General features: G+C 51.3%; 2 protein-coding genes across 2 annotated transcripts; both read right to left on the reverse strand.

Annotated features, from left to right (window-relative positions):
- Positions 1 to 654: 654 nt before the first annotated feature.
- LYZ (lysozyme) lies at positions 655 to 3,020 on the reverse strand. Its single transcript, XM_018079650.2, has 4 exons — positions 2,825 to 3,020; positions 2,322 to 2,480; positions 2,004 to 2,082; positions 655 to 1,650 (listed from the first exon to the last, which is right to left on the reverse strand). The coding sequence occupies exons 1-4, from the start codon at positions 2,979 to 2,981 to the stop codon at positions 1,590 to 1,592; spliced, it is 456 nt and encodes a 151-aa protein (XP_017935139.2). The 5' UTR covers positions 2,982 to 3,020; the 3' UTR covers positions 655 to 1,589.
- A 3,522-nt stretch (positions 3,021 to 6,542) lies between these two features.
- Positions 6,543 to 12,386, reverse strand: LOC108640879 (SUN domain-containing protein 3-like). Its single transcript, XM_018079560.2, has 12 exons — positions 12,188 to 12,386; positions 11,723 to 11,790; positions 11,411 to 11,495; positions 10,927 to 10,991; positions 10,288 to 10,349; positions 10,049 to 10,197; positions 9,778 to 9,829; positions 9,415 to 9,484; positions 8,906 to 9,018; positions 7,784 to 7,951; positions 7,374 to 7,463; positions 6,543 to 6,728 (listed from the first exon to the last, which is right to left on the reverse strand). Exons 1-12 carry the CDS (start codon positions 12,286 to 12,288, stop codon positions 6,582 to 6,584), a joined length of 1,170 nt encoding a protein of 389 aa, XP_017935049.1. The 5' UTR covers positions 12,289 to 12,386; the 3' UTR covers positions 6,543 to 6,581.
- Positions 12,387 to 14,757: the final 2,371 nt, after the last annotated feature.

A 14,757-nucleotide genomic window follows, 5' to 3' on the forward strand; every position in this document is an offset into this window, starting at 1 on the left:
CCGCTCCTGCCCCTCTCCCCGCCCCGCTGGGGTAACTGTACAGTCAAGGCTTATGAGGAGCCGCTGAGAAGAAGAGGGCACAGGGGAGGGGAGGATGCACCACCCCAGCTGGGCACCCGTGCTCGGCCCCGCTCCTGCTCGGACCGGGGGTCACAGGGCTGCAGGAGGATCCATCAGTCGGCAGCAGGGACATGTTTTCATTTGCCAAGAGTTTACTTCCACAACCCCTGATCTTCTCTTGTTGAGTATGGCCCGTGGAGATGCACACGTGGTCTTCATATTTGGGTAGACAGAAAGCACCCCTTTACCAGGGTTGAACCCACAAACCAAAACCCCTTATAAGAAGGTTTGCTCAAACCCTGCAGTAGATGGAAATACCTGCACTGAAGACAGTGACAAGGTAAGGCTGTGACTCAAAGGGGTTTTTTGAGTTTTCTCACAAATGTCATGGACAGTATGTAAAATAGCTCTGCCCTGAATTATTTGATGAAGGAATGAAGTCCTTGGGTCGTGGAAGGGGAAAGAGCCACTGCCTGCCCTGTACTTGGGAAGAGGGTCTTCTGGCAAGGCTACTTTGAGCATTTTTTTTTAAGATTCAGCCCTCTAAACAAACATGGCTTTCACAGTCGGTTTATACATTCACACAGACAAGAGTTTAAGCAACCCTTTATTGCATAAACATCAAAGCAGTCACTGCCTCCCAAAGCAGAAAGCACAAGAAGAAACAAATATGGTTTCAGTGACATCACCTTCCATTTGTGCACTGCTCCTGGACCCAGCCTTCTTCTGGGAAAAGGACTCATGAACTAAATGGCGAAACATTTCCCTTTCCCAATAGGTTTTCCAACCCATAGTTTCCTCACAGGGATGCTGCCTGCATTCTAGGCTGTGCTTGGTCAACTTCCTCAAAGGATGACAAGAAAAGCCACATTGAGCTGGGCCAGATGTCCACACGTTTCAGTGCCCTGTCCCTCACACCAGCCAAGAGCAGATGCTCAGGCAAATTTAAGGAACAAGGTTTGTGTTTCATCACAGTTTCTGTTCTCTCTCTGTCAGTGAATTGTACTTCCCCACCATAGTCAGCGACTGTCATAATCATAAGGCAACACAATTCTGCAGGTCTGATACAGCATTCATCAATTTTTGTATTTTCTCACTTCAGACACTCCAATAAGGATGGGCAAAAAATTGAAGGAAGGGAGGGAGGACTGGAGGAAGGGAGGGATGAAGGAGAATAAAGAGAATAGAGAAAGACACAAAAAGAGAGAGAAACACTAAATGTTGCAAAGCCCTGTTAGTTAAGGCAACAGAATCTTGAGATGGGATTATGCAAGTAAATGGTTGAAATTCCACCTGTAGTGCCCTGCTGCTAAGCCTTGTTTGTATTAAGCCACCAGCTCTAAGTTCTCTATTTGCATTGCAGCAGTACAAAGGCTTCCCAGGGTCAGTCAGCATAGCCAGCACCCTCTCTACCTTAATAATATGCTTTTAAGTCCCCACACCCATCCATTTCTGTAGCCTCTGTTCCAAACACTCTCACTCTTCACTTCTGGTGATGCTGAGAAAACAATCGATGCCTGTGGAGTGATTTAGCAACCCTTGACAAAGGAACTCAGGTTTTTGCCCTGGCAGTGGTTTTTCCAGCCGTACCTGGAGAACAAACACATTATGCAGTTTGAGGATTGAATTGGTTATAAAAACAGACTTGGTTAGTCTTTGAGAGTCTTGGGTGAAGAAAGGTGGGCATGAAAGACTCTAAGGGATCTGGGGGAAGAGAACAAAAAGGGAGACCTCTGGGAGAGGAGGGAAATTTAGGGAGCTAGAGCAGGTGCTGAAGGTGAGGACTCCTCACTACTTTCAGCTCTAGGAGAAGGACTGTGCTAACCTTTACCAAATACAGCTTCTCACCCATTGCTCCCTCTCCCCTCCCCCCCAGTTAGTAGCAGGATTTTTTTTATCTCCTTTGCCCACTCTTCTCCAGTGTCCACTGCAAATATCCTTACCAGGGAGTGAGGCCACGAGCCTCCTGAGCAATCTTCTTGGCACACCGAATATCATCCTCAATATTGTCATCTTGCAGTTCTGTAGAGAAAAGAGAAAAAGTCAGCGTGGAGGAAAGAGGGCCAGAGGAAGAGCAGGGACAGATTGGCAGAAGGAAAGGTGTTCATCAGGAAGGGAAGGTGGGACACTGAGAAGATGGATGAATAGAAGGACACATGGATAGAAATGCCCAGAGCGGCTGCTGGGCAGGAATCACGGACAGAGCAGGTGCTTTCAAGGAGTGGACAAAGAAAGGCTCTTTGTTCTGTCCCACCACTTACTTGAGCAACTGATCTGGCAGGCATTCTTGGCTCCAGCTGTCCTGCCATCGTTGCACCAGTACTTGCTGTTGATCTGGAAGATGCCGTAGTCCCTGCTCAGCCCGTTGTTGTTGTACGCCTTGGTGTTGTAGCTGCTCTCGTATTTTATCAGGCACATCCCTGCAGGAGGAGGAGACATCCCACAGGAGAACATCAAGGTATGCCCAGGGTAAATAAAAGGAAAGAGATGGAAGGATTAAGGATGAGTGAGGTGCTGAAGAAGTAATTAAACTGGTGATATTGTAAGCTTGAGAGTTGGATGGGTAAATGCTTGGAGGGATGAAGCTCTGGCTGGGTATTTGTTGTGTAAACTAAACAAGGGAGCACGGAAGGGGATGAGGAAGAGAGATGATGAAGTCAAAGGAATGGAGGGACAGAATAGTGCTGCTGGAACATCACAAAGAAGTTGAGAGGGAGAAGGGTGGTAGAGGCAGAGAGGTCCAATGGCAGCTCGTTATACTCACAATCAGCAACAGTTTTGCCCACAAAGCCCTCAAATCCATTCCTACGTAGGATCTTCACCATCTCACATCGGGAGATGGTTTTTCCCTGGGTGCCTGGCAGAGCCAGAGCAAGGAAGGCAAGAAGGAAGCCGAGGAACAGCATTGACTTTCTCATCATGCAGTCCACAGCAAGATGTGCCAAAGCAACTTGAGCTGTCTGTCTGCCAAGGGCTGCCTTTTATTCCTTCCTCCAGGAGGAGGATCAGCTGGCTAGGCAAGCACGACTGGGAAGTCTGGGCGGTCTTTACAGTAAAAAGCCAATAAGGAAGTGGGCCAAACTCCAAAAACATTCCTGGAAGGTGCCAGTAACTCTTTCACTGGTTCTGCAAGGCTGAGGCATTCCACAGACAATCCAGCAGTCCTCAGTTTGATATTATTCCAAGTATCATGGATCAGAGGTTGTGGTTGCCTTGTGTGGGTGTCATGGCTTAACCCCAGTACTCTGCTGAGTTACTCAATCTCTCCCACCTGGTAGGATGGGGGAGAGAATCGGAAGTTTAAAAGTGAGAAAACTGGTGGGTTGAGACACAGACAGATTAATGGGGAAAACAAAAGCCATGCAATGCAAGCAAAGCAAAATAAATATTTAACACACTTCTTCCCATCAGCAGGAAGATGTTCAGCCACCTCCAGGAAAGCAGGGCTCCACCATGTACCAACAGTGGCTTGGGAAGACAAACACCACCTCTCCACATGTCCCACTCCTTCCTCCTTCTTCCCTCAGCTTTATACACTGAGCATGATGCCATATGGGCTGGGCCAGGGGGGGTCAGCTGTCCCAGCTGTGTCCCCCCTTGTCATGGTTTAGGAATGGTATTCCCCAGTTTAGTACTCCCACTAAAAAGACCATGAGCTGCTCCCCTCTCTGCCTCCATGGGAGGCACAAAAGGCAAAGATCAGGGGTTGGGATAAGAACAATTTACTGGAAACAGCAATGAGATAAGAAGATGAACAGTAACAGCAACAATATTAATAACAAAAGTGCAAAAAAGAGAGCGATTCACATGCAGAAATGCCCAGTGTGGACCATGAACAATGAACAAAGGTGGACAAACTGCAACACTTTTCTGATGAATGTGTATATCCTGTCTAATAAATACATTTATGTGTTGAGCCAGGGGTGCTCATTAGGCAGGAGCTCTCTCTCCTGCATCAGGCACCATAATAAAGTAATGCCTGCCTAAGGTTACACTGATCTTAAGGAGTTTCATTCCCAAATTTTGGTGACACAGGGAGCTTTAGGAAACCAGCAAAAGGGTGAAGCAAGTGCAGATGCAGGTGGGTGGGAGGGCTGTGTGCAGTGATGAAGCACCAACAACCAGAAATCTGAAGGTAATCAAGAGAGACATCAGAGCCTTGGAGCAACTGATTGAGGGAGTTTCTTATCCAAGATATTTTGTTGGAATTGATGTGTCATCTTAGTGGACAATCAGGCTGCTCAGCCACAATCTGGCCGTGGTCAATCCATGGTGACTGTTTCAGGTCCCCTTCTTGCCCTTCATGTACTTTTGGGAGGATGGAACCCATGATCCTCCCATGGCCTGAGGAGAAGGGAAACTACCCAGGCAGATGAGGTTCAACAATGGCAGCACAGTGAGCAACAGAAAGAAAAGATTCAATGGGAGTACAGGAAAAACTAACCTAAGAAAAATAACCATACAGGCCACCACATTGCCTGTGGAAAACTGGGAATTGAGACCATATCCTCCCACAGACCCTTCCAACTGCTGGGTTTCAGCCATCCCACTCATTGTAGGAATTATACAGCCCCCAACCAGATTATGGCAGGAGTTACACAGAGGCCACTGCAACAGGGCTCGTCCCTGAATTGTGCTTCATAAAAAGAATCAGAGAGGGTTCCTTCTTCTGCTGTGTTTATTATGCAATGGTAGTCACAACTTGAGCTTGGTGCCTCCAAAGAGAGGCCCTGCTTGTCGACTGCTAAAGGATTTTATAGTCTCTGTAGGTCACTTGGTTTCCTGATGGTACTTCTGCTCATCCAACCCTGTTTGCCATGCCAGGGCTCTTCTGATTCCTTCCAGCAGCCTCATGGCCCCCTTTTTGTCTGTTTCTGGAGACATTTTGTTGCCCTTGGTTACACGATATCCCGTAGTTAAAGTTTTACTTGTACTTCCTTATCTACTGCTTACAGTTCTACAGATCAAATAAAGGCTAAAATACAATTCCTGGGGCCTAAGGCTTTATTTATTTTAGTCAGTAGTGCTAAGCTGTGGCACAAATTAGTCTCTCCCTACACATCTATGGTGAAGGAGTAGATGTTTCCATGCACTGTGCCATCATCTTAAACCCTGGACTTGTGGCTTCCACTCTTCCTTTTCTGGGACAGGACACATATATCACTGTGTCAGGTGTTTAGAAGAGATGGGTTGGAAACAACCAGTCATGGAATCTCCTGCCTTGGAAGGGACCCACGAGGATCATGGAGTCCAACTCCTGCGACCCCTGTCCCTGCACGGGACCACCACAACGAGCTCACCCTGTGTCCCACAGCTGGCTTGGTGCTGTGAGCCTGTTTCAGTGCCTGACCACCCTTCTGGGCTCTGGTTCTTCACCCAGAAGGTTCTTCACCCAGAAAACTCTTCACCTGGTTCTTCTGGACAGTTACAGGCTCTTCAGGAGGGGTGGGCAGGGCAGTGGGTGTGGCACTTGGCATCGGATGTGATAGAAGGGTTGGAATGTCTGGAGCTCCCAGTTGGCAATGGCACAGTTGGGAACCTCTGGGTAAGAACCAAGGGGCAAACAAATAATGCAGATGTCATCATGGGAGTCTGCTACAGACCTTCCAGCCAGGATGGTGATGCTGAGGTCACTTCCAAGTCAACTGCACTGGCTTCCAAATCAACATCCCAGGCTCTATCTTAGGCCTTGTGCTCTTCAACATCTTCATTAATGACTTGGATGCAGGACCTGAAGGGATGATCCTCGTGGGTCCCTTTCAACAGAGGAGATTCAATGTTTCTGTGATTCCTAATATATTATCTAAAACTCCCCTGGCACAGTCCCACATGCACCCTCTAAAATCAGCATCGGGTTGCCACACCATTTCCCCTCATTTCCTTTCTTGTCCCTTGTAAAGTTCCAGGCTCTTCACACAAGCTCATTGAAGGGTTTTTACATCAAAAAGACAAAAAGCTTCCAAATCCAATGGATTCATTAAAAGGGGCCTTCAATTCTTTTATGCTTCAAGGCCACACACAGGACAAACACTACAATGCTTCTCAGAGAGCCAAAATAGCATCCTGGCAAACTTTGGAAAATAAGAGAGCTTGGTAAAAGCTTAAAACAAGCATTCAGTCAACATAAAGCATTTCACAAAGCATTGAATTAGCAAATTCCAACCCACCCCAGCTTTAAGTTACCCAAATATTCAAGGAATTTAGGAAATTAGGAGAAGAGGAAGAAGTAAAGAAAGAGAGAGAGAGAAAGAGAGAATTATTGCTACTACCTTAGATCCAGCGTAGATGCAGCTGCCAGAGATCCAGGAAGGGCCATGAACCATGCAGTGGCTGCATGGTGTTGGTTTGATTTGCTCTGGACTCCTGTGGAATGGGGCAGTGCAGTGTCTCCCCTTGGCAGAATTTGCCCTTTCCCCCCTCCCCAGCCCCACCCAGGATAATTCCAAGCTATTGATAACTTTTTAATAACTTTTTTTCAGTCCCTCACACCCCCTGCCCTTTCTTCTTTTGCATTTTCTTCCTTATTCATCTTGGATCTTGGCTGAGGCTTTCTGGGTTTCCCTCCTTCCATGAACCTGCACTCGGTAAATGCAGGTGTACCACGGGTTTCCCCAGTTGCTCTTCACGAGAATTTTGACATAGGAAAAGGCTCTGGGAGGCAGCACATCCTGTGAAGAGCAAAAATGGGAGCATTAAAAGCCACAGTGAAATCACCATGGAATCAGCAGCCTGGCAGCCCTCTTCCTGCTCAGGAGCAAGCTCCCAAAAGCAGGTGGGAGAAACAGGGGACATCTGAGGCTTGCTGCTGGTGCCAGGGCTCCTGGGGAGGCTGGGGACAAGGGAAGGCACTTGGCATCATCCTCTGCATGCCAGCCTGGCTGGGGCTGCATCTCCCTTCCCTCTGCCCCTTGCTCTGTGGTGTCAGAGGGGCTGGGGAGGTGCTCCAGTGCAGCTGGTGTGTGACCCCACTGAGCTCCTGCCATCCCTGGCAGGCTGAGAGCAGTGGCAGAGAAGGGGCATGCTGTGCTGGGAGGACACTGTCCAGCTTGTCAGCAGGTCACAGGGTGGAAGCAACAGTGATGCCTGACAGCTTGTGCCACCACTCGTCCCCATTTCTCCACGGCACGAGGTCGTTGCTGGGTGGAGTGGCTGCATGTGCATCTGGCAACTCAGCCCTCCCAGCCCCTCCAGGTCTCTGTCAGATGGTCCATGACCCTCTGCCCAGGGAGGAAACCTTCCCACCCTCCCTGCCATGCACTTGCAGGCAAACCCGTTTTGCTCCCTGGCATCTGTCCCCCGTGCATGGAGTGTACCTTCAGAGGGAAAGTCTGCATGGGCTCTTTTTCCACGTTGTAGGTGAATGTCCCCAGGAGAGATTCCTCTTCTCCGGCTGCATCCACTCCCTCGGGGGCAAAGCATGAGGAGAGCAGCTCAGACCCATCCCAACAAAGAGGAAACCTACCTACCCAGCCTTTCCTGGGGCTCTACAGTAGTCTAGGACTGGTTAGGGTAGAGCTCAGGCTCTGCCTTGAATTTGGGTCAAGAACCAGAACAAGTCCTAAGAAGGATGAACCTCTCGAGCCCTTGAAGTGTTGCACTTGGGCACTGCAGTGCTCAGGAGAGAGCCGGACACAAAGCTCAGAGGACACACAAAAGCAAGCAAGACCCTGTCCTGGCTTCCCCCCAGGCCCAGAACCCCCCCAGCAGTGCCCAGCAGACTCACAAAGGCAGCGATGTCTTTGGGGGCACTGATGACGGTCCCGCTCGGAGAGACGTCTTTGGTGATGTGCTGCACTGTGATGGCAGTAGGGTGGACTCGTGCTGGCAACTTGATGACCACCTGGCCCTGATGCCCACTGAAAGCCCAGCAGCTTCCTGGGGAAACATTTGGCTGCAACCAGAATGCGAGAGCAGTGAGGTGTGAGAGGCTGGGGCCAACAGAGCTGCCCACGTGGTTTGAAGTGTTGGGGCTGGCGTGTCTGTGGGTTCTATTTCAACCTCAAAATAAGGCACCTGTGAGGAAATGGACAGAAGTAGAAGGCCTTCCCTGCCAGCCAAAAGGAGATTAGCATGACAGAACAGAGAATACTGATTATGAAACCAGCCTAATCGGGGCCAAGCAGAAACACCTCTGCCCAGGGTCTCTGTGGGGCATCCCCCCTGTTCTCACCACCCATCTGTGAAAAGTGGCTCTTAGGGATGAGTGTGGAAACAGGGTGTCTTGGTTTATTGACAATGTGTCCCAGGAGGCAGGACCTCTGATGGAATGAAAACCCCTCCCCACAAATTATGAATTTTTTTTAAATTTTGAGGCGTTCGAGTGGAGCATGAAAATGAATAAGAGTTTTACTAAAGACAGAGAACAAAACAACAACCAAACAATAACAGAAAAGCTGGGGGTGCAGTCCCAGGAACCAAAGAGAGCAAGTTCCCATCCTGCCAGCAGCTTTATTCTCCTAAGTTCTAGCAGTATTTTTCCCGGTGGGACCCCTCCTCCCTCCCTGCTCCCCACCTTGTGGTGGGGGCAAGGTGGTGGTGCCCTGCACTTCTCCAAAACCACACGATGGTATGAAGAAATTTAGCTAAACCATAACACAGGGCCACCAGGAAGAAAGAAAGCCTTTCGCCCAGCTGTGGCTGAGGGCTGTGGGCAGCATGCAGGTACAGCTCAGTTCAGCTCCACTCCCCTCTGAAGGGGAACTGCTGCTTCCCAGCAAGGCCAGCCCTGCCTTCCAGCTTTGCTTTGAGGAACCTGATCTACACTGTGGCTTGAGCAGCCCCTGAGAACAGTCCCCAGCTTCACAGGAAGGAAGGAAACTGGCACTGATGATTTCTGCTGAGATACCTGCAGAATAGTATCAGGAGGGTTGGCAGTCCAGAAGAAGTATAAAATCCTGCAGAGCCAACTCTCTCTGCAGTCGTAGGTCTGGGAAGTTCTCTGAGTGTCAATGGTGGCTCCTGCAAGGAAGGGAGAGCAGATGGCTGCAAGAGGCTACAGACTGAGAGGGCCTGGTGCTCAGACACCATTTCTGATGCCACTGTCCAGCTCCATGTCCTCATCTCCCCACCAGTGGGGGTGCCCAGCTGAACGGGGCAGTGACAGCAGCCACATGCCTGGTGACTGCTTCTCCCACAGGCCTTAGAGTGCTGGGAGGCAGCAAAGAACAACCCAGTCATTCCCTTTCCAAGTGCAGCAGAGAGGAGGAGAGCCCCTATCCAGCACAGGAACATCTGTCATCCCTGTGCCATCAGCACAGGAATGTGGGGGGCCAACCCCAGAGTCACCCTCATGGAGGACAAGGACAGGACACAGACAAGCACAGGTCAAGGACACCAGGCTGCTTGTGTCCCTACCAGAGCTCTTCAGGGCCCAGTCAGTCTTGACATAGGATTCCAAAGTCATCTTGGTCAATTCTTGGGAAAGCTGTGAGCAAACACAGAAAAGGACCCTGTCAGTGGACAGTTCAGCACGGCCACCAGTGCCCAAGGAGGCAGAGCTGGGTGTCAGACATGCAGGGCAAGCTGTGCCCCAGAGCTGTGAGACTGTGCTGACCTGAGCCACGAGGACTGAGCAACAGCACCCGTGGCCACAACAGCCTGACCCCACCAACAACCCCAAGGAGTGCTGCCTTGGCAGTTCTGCCCAGCCAAGCCTCTTTCCCCAAAATGCAGGGTCACTTTCTTCCCACTACTGATTTCCACCCCCAGCTGACCGACCTCCTCCAGCAGAAGATGCAACCTTTGGGTTTCAGTCAACGTGTCTGAATTCCTGCAGGAACAGAAAAGCAGATTTTGTCAGAGCAGCCCACCCGCTTGGTGAAGCACCTGAGGTCAGCGAGGAGACACTCGTGTGCTTTCCCTCCATCCCACAGCTGAGCAAAAGGCAAAGGCAGGAGGGAAGTACTGGAGCCTTTGTTGTTTGGAAAATGAGCAAGGTCAGCTAACACATCTACACAGACCCAGCTCCAGTTCAGGAAACATCTCTTACCAGAAGGTTTTCAAGCCTGTTGGAAATACACTTGTCAGCCCCTGCAAGGGAAAACTGTCCATTAGAACATCCACTGCCAGAGCCACCAGGCTTCCCAGGAAGACTTCCCTAGGAAGACACAGCACAGTCTGCTGCTTCTTTGGGTCACACTGTGTGGAAGCAGAAGAGCCCGAGGTTTATCCAGCCACCATCAGCAACACTCTCTTGCAGGAGGTGCCCATCCCACAAGAGTCACCAACCTGCATCACTCCCTTTGTCAGCAGTGTCCACGCTGGCAGGGAGGTCCCACAGAAAACTCCAACTGCAATTCACACCATGAAGGAACTGTTACTGGACAGGGTTGGCAGCCAACCCTGAGGGACCATTGTCTCCTCCCTGCTGCCTTGGGAATCAGGCAGCAGGTTAGCTGAGGGGTGTGGAAGGGGGGGTGCAGAGAGGGGATGTGCCTGTGACTGGGGCTATCAGCCCAGGCTTCAGCAGACATCACAGCTCAGTCTTCAGGTGTGCTCAGTGCCCCAGAGCTGCTCCCTGCTTCCCCTCACTGCAGCGAGCACCAGGCTGCATGGGCTAGGAGAGGTGCCCCCTCATCCACCCCCCTGCACAGCCCCTTCCCTCTGGGCATCCCCAGTTCAGCCTTGGAAGTACCTCCACCCTTCTCTTGCAGCCTTGCACACCATTCAGTCCAGTGGCTGCAGCAGTAGCGTGGCCATGAGACTACCTGGGAAGTCTTACTGATGATCTGAGTGTCACTCCCAGCCAAGGACACACTCAGGGAGCACTTGGGCCACAGGAGTTTCCACACACAATGGCCCCAAAGGAGAGCTGGCATCCAGCACAGCCAGGCCTTTGCTCTCAGCTCTTTGCTCGTGAAAACTCACCAAGATACACTGAGAGCAACAAGGCATAGACTTTAAAGCTCTTCTTCTGCCGGACCATCTTTTGCCTGAAAGAGAGGGAGTCCTGGGGCTGTCAATGAGCCAAGTCTTGGGCAAACCCCTTCACAACAGGGAAGCATAGGAGTCTTGCCTGGCTTTGCTCCCAGAGCTTTCCCAGACCTGCACAATGTCTCGCCAGAGCTGGGGAAAGTCCCCTGCAGACACCTGGCTCTGCCCCAAATGCCTGGCTGCGTGGCAGTTTGTCCTACCACAGCCAAAGCTGGGGGCTCTGGCTCTGGTGTGCCAGTGGCACTGCCAAGGGGCTTTGCTCTTGGTGCCTCCTGAGAGTGGCTGCAGCACAACAGCACCCAGGTGAGAGCCCCGGGCTGCTGGCTGAGGAACACCATCGGTTCTCCCCTCTGCTTGCACTGGCCCTCAGACATCCCCCTCCTGCCCCCTGGCCACAGCAGGAACACGCAGTACGTACGCCTTGAGGATGTATGGGCTCAGACGGTTTCTCCCCAGGAAGACAAGGTCGTCTGCCAGTTGACAAATCTGCCTCAGGAACATCCCTGGGCCAAAGAAACCATAGAAAAGTCGTGCCTGTCTCTTGAGGTCTTGTCTGTAGGATGCTGAGCCAGCCATGGGCACTGGGCCCTACACATCCCTCCATGGGGTGAAAAGTGCAGCATCCTGCACCTCTCCTGCCACTAGTGACACTGGGCTGGAGCTCTGGCACAGCACAGCTCTCCCAGTTCACCCCAGAGGATGTCACAGCAAGTGTCAGTGAGGAGCTTACTTGCAATTTCTTTGACCCTTTCCAGATGAAGGTTCACCAGAGCTGCAGTGAGGGGAGCATCTGCACAGCTTCCAGGAGAAGAGAAACAAGCTGGTATCAGCAGTCCCCTCCAGCAGCACAGCCCAATTCTCACCCTGTGTCTTCCTTCTCACTGGCCCCTGACCCAAACCTTCCCCTTGGCAGGCACCTCTCAGTGGCTGTTCAGAGAGGGAGCACAGGCTGCTCTCCCCACCACGGCACCCCCACCTCTTCCCTGGGTGCTGGTGGTCTCCAAACCCTTCCCTTCCCCACACAGAGTGAGCCAGGCTTTTGGCCTAGACCTATCCCCACAGAAGGAAGACTTTGCATGCCACAGGGCTGATCTGTCAGCTTCCCTGTGCTGCTCCAACCCCACTGACCTCGTTGTGCCACATCCATCCTACTGCCCCAGTGTGACACCCCGGGCGGGAGCAGCCGACCTCGTACCTGCTTCTCAGCTCCACAGTCACCTCCGCCACCTCATCCTCACAGCCCAAGCAGCGTCTGGCAGACCCACGACGTCTCCTGGGGGGAGCCTTTCTCGCCATCTCCGGGCTCTGTGCTCAGCTCTGCGTCCTCAGCCCCTTCAGTGGGGTCTGCCCAGTGCAGCAGCCCCGGGGCAGCCGTGGGTTCTGCCCCTGTGCCACAGGGCACACAGCTCTGACCTCACAGCAGTGGTGGCTCTGCTGCCACCACGGGGGTGCCCAGGGCGACAGCCACAGGGGGAACTGTGGGTTCTGTCCCCCAGATGCAGTGCTGGTGGGACTGCCTTAATGTTGGGCTGAGCCCACCATCCAATGAGCAAGTTGTGTACAAAAACACAAACGATGCTCGCAGAGGGCCAGGAATCATAGAATGATCATGGAATCATGGAATGGTTTGGATTGGAAGGGCCACACGTGTCAGAACTCTGGGGATTATTGTGTCTCAGCCTCAGCACCACCAGCACTGCCAGGCCCACAGGTGGGCACAGGGAGGGAGGATGAACCTTCCTGCTGCCCCTGAGGCCCTGTGCTGGGGCCAGGTCACCTTATGGTAAAGGAACCACAAGCCCTGGAAGGTGTGAAGCCCAGTTTCTTACAGCTTTGTGGGTAAAAGACAAATTTTTGGTGCCCAGTGAGTTAACTAGAGGTGATTCTGTGGTTGGAACAACCATATCTTTTCTATCAATTTCTGTTACCCATAAAAGGTTAATACCGTTGCCTTTGCTGGACAGAAGTATTAATTTGAGCTTGTTTCCTCTGTCCAGTTGGTCCCATTGCACTCCCAAGTTTTGGGAAATTTATTATCTCCAGGACTTCCAACTCCTACCAGAGTGGGTGTGATCATGGCCTCAAAATAATTACCAGAGAGAGAGGATACCCAGATAGTGCCATTGCATGTGTCTCATTGTCCCATTTCCTGCCCTAATAAAACATCCTCAGCATCTCATTTCTTCTCCTTTTCCTCATCCTGGCTCACCCTCAGCTGCATTGAGAGGCTTTTCACTTCTGATTTACAGCCTGGGCAATACCACCCCACGCAGACCTGGCATCACATGCAAGATCCTGTTTGTCCTCCAAGAGAAGGAGACCACAAGGACACGGCCTCTGTTGCCTCCCTTTCCCTTGCAGGTCACCACAACCTGCTCTAAAAGGGACTGTGCTGACAGAGGGTGAAGGACAGCCCCTGGTACCCTCCACACTGACTCACACTGGCTCTGGTCCCACACTGATGTGCAGAGCAGCAGCAGGGGGAAAACTGGCAGAGAAGCCAGGTTTTGGACAAGACAACAAATCCTGGGATTTCTGAGCAGAAACCTACAGATAGACCACGTGGTGCTGCTGTAAGGGAAGTAAAAGGCCTGATTGTAGAGCAAGGGAGATGTGCAGGAAGGTGAAGTGGCAAGCAAGGAGTGCTCCTCACCCAGCTTCAGGCCTTCTAATAAACCCATGGTGAGCAAGTGAGAGGACCAGGCTTTGCCAAGTGCAAGCACAGTAGCTGGAACAGACCCACCTGGCATTTCTGCCTGCATATCCAACAAAATATGCTCATATAGGCACCAGAGTCCTGCATAACTGAAGACAGGATGCAAAAACTTGGGTGGAAACCCAAGTCCTTTGCCTAGTGCTGATAAGGGCTGTCACTTCTCCTCCCACCTGTCTGCTCAGTAAATCCAGTCACTGCTTGGAAACCAGCCATGTGCCAATGTTGAATTTTGTTATCAGAAGAAAACTCTCTTGCTTATTGAAAAAAAAAAAATTGCAAAGATAGGAACACAACCAGGGACATACAGAGATGGCAACTGGGGCCCCAAGGCAGTTCTGCAAATATCACTGCTGTGCCTCTTATGGATACACTTGATCCTCAGCCCCAGTTTGGATCAGACTGGCTGAGGAGCAGCAGGCCCTGTGCTCTGGGGTGGACTTGCAGGCTGGAAAGCTCCTGGCTCAGGTACAAGGAAACGAAGGTGCCTCGGAAAAATATTTTGAAAGGTGGTTTCAAAGCCCCAAATTATGCAAGATAACCAAAGTACAGAAGAAAACAAAGCTAAAGCAAACACATTTATCTTCTCTGCCCTACTGACTAGCAGCCAACTGCTTCACTCTATCAATATTACCATCAGGATAAGCCTGGTTTGGGCTATCCCTGAAGTGCAGGTGGACTGCATAGCTGTGACTCTCCCCTGGAAATGGGGCACCACCACTGTCAAAGTCTGAGGCTAAGGTTAGACCTAGCTGAACCTAGGCTTTGTAAGGAGTTTAGAAATCCTCATTGCGAGGATCTTTCTTGCCCTCCCTTATCCTGCTTATGCAGCAGCTCTTTTGTGCTTCCCTTTCCTTTTCCCCTTCCTCAGCTTTGGGCAGCTGAAGAACATAGACTAAAATCCCAGAATGGTTTGGGTTGGAAGGGACCTTAAAGCCCATTTAATTTCATGGCAGGGACACCTTCCACCAGCCCAGGTTTCTCCAAACCCTGACCAACCTGGCCTTGGACACTTCCAGGGATGGGGCAGCCACAGCTTCTCTGGGCAACCT

The sequence above is a fragment of the Manacus vitellinus genome, unplaced genomic scaffold (assembly GCF_001715985.3).
Source record: "Manacus vitellinus isolate BGI_N305 unplaced genomic scaffold, ASM171598v3 scaffold_47_pilon, whole genome shotgun sequence".
Lineage (NCBI taxonomy): Eukaryota > Metazoa > Chordata > Aves > Passeriformes > Pipridae > Manacus > Manacus vitellinus.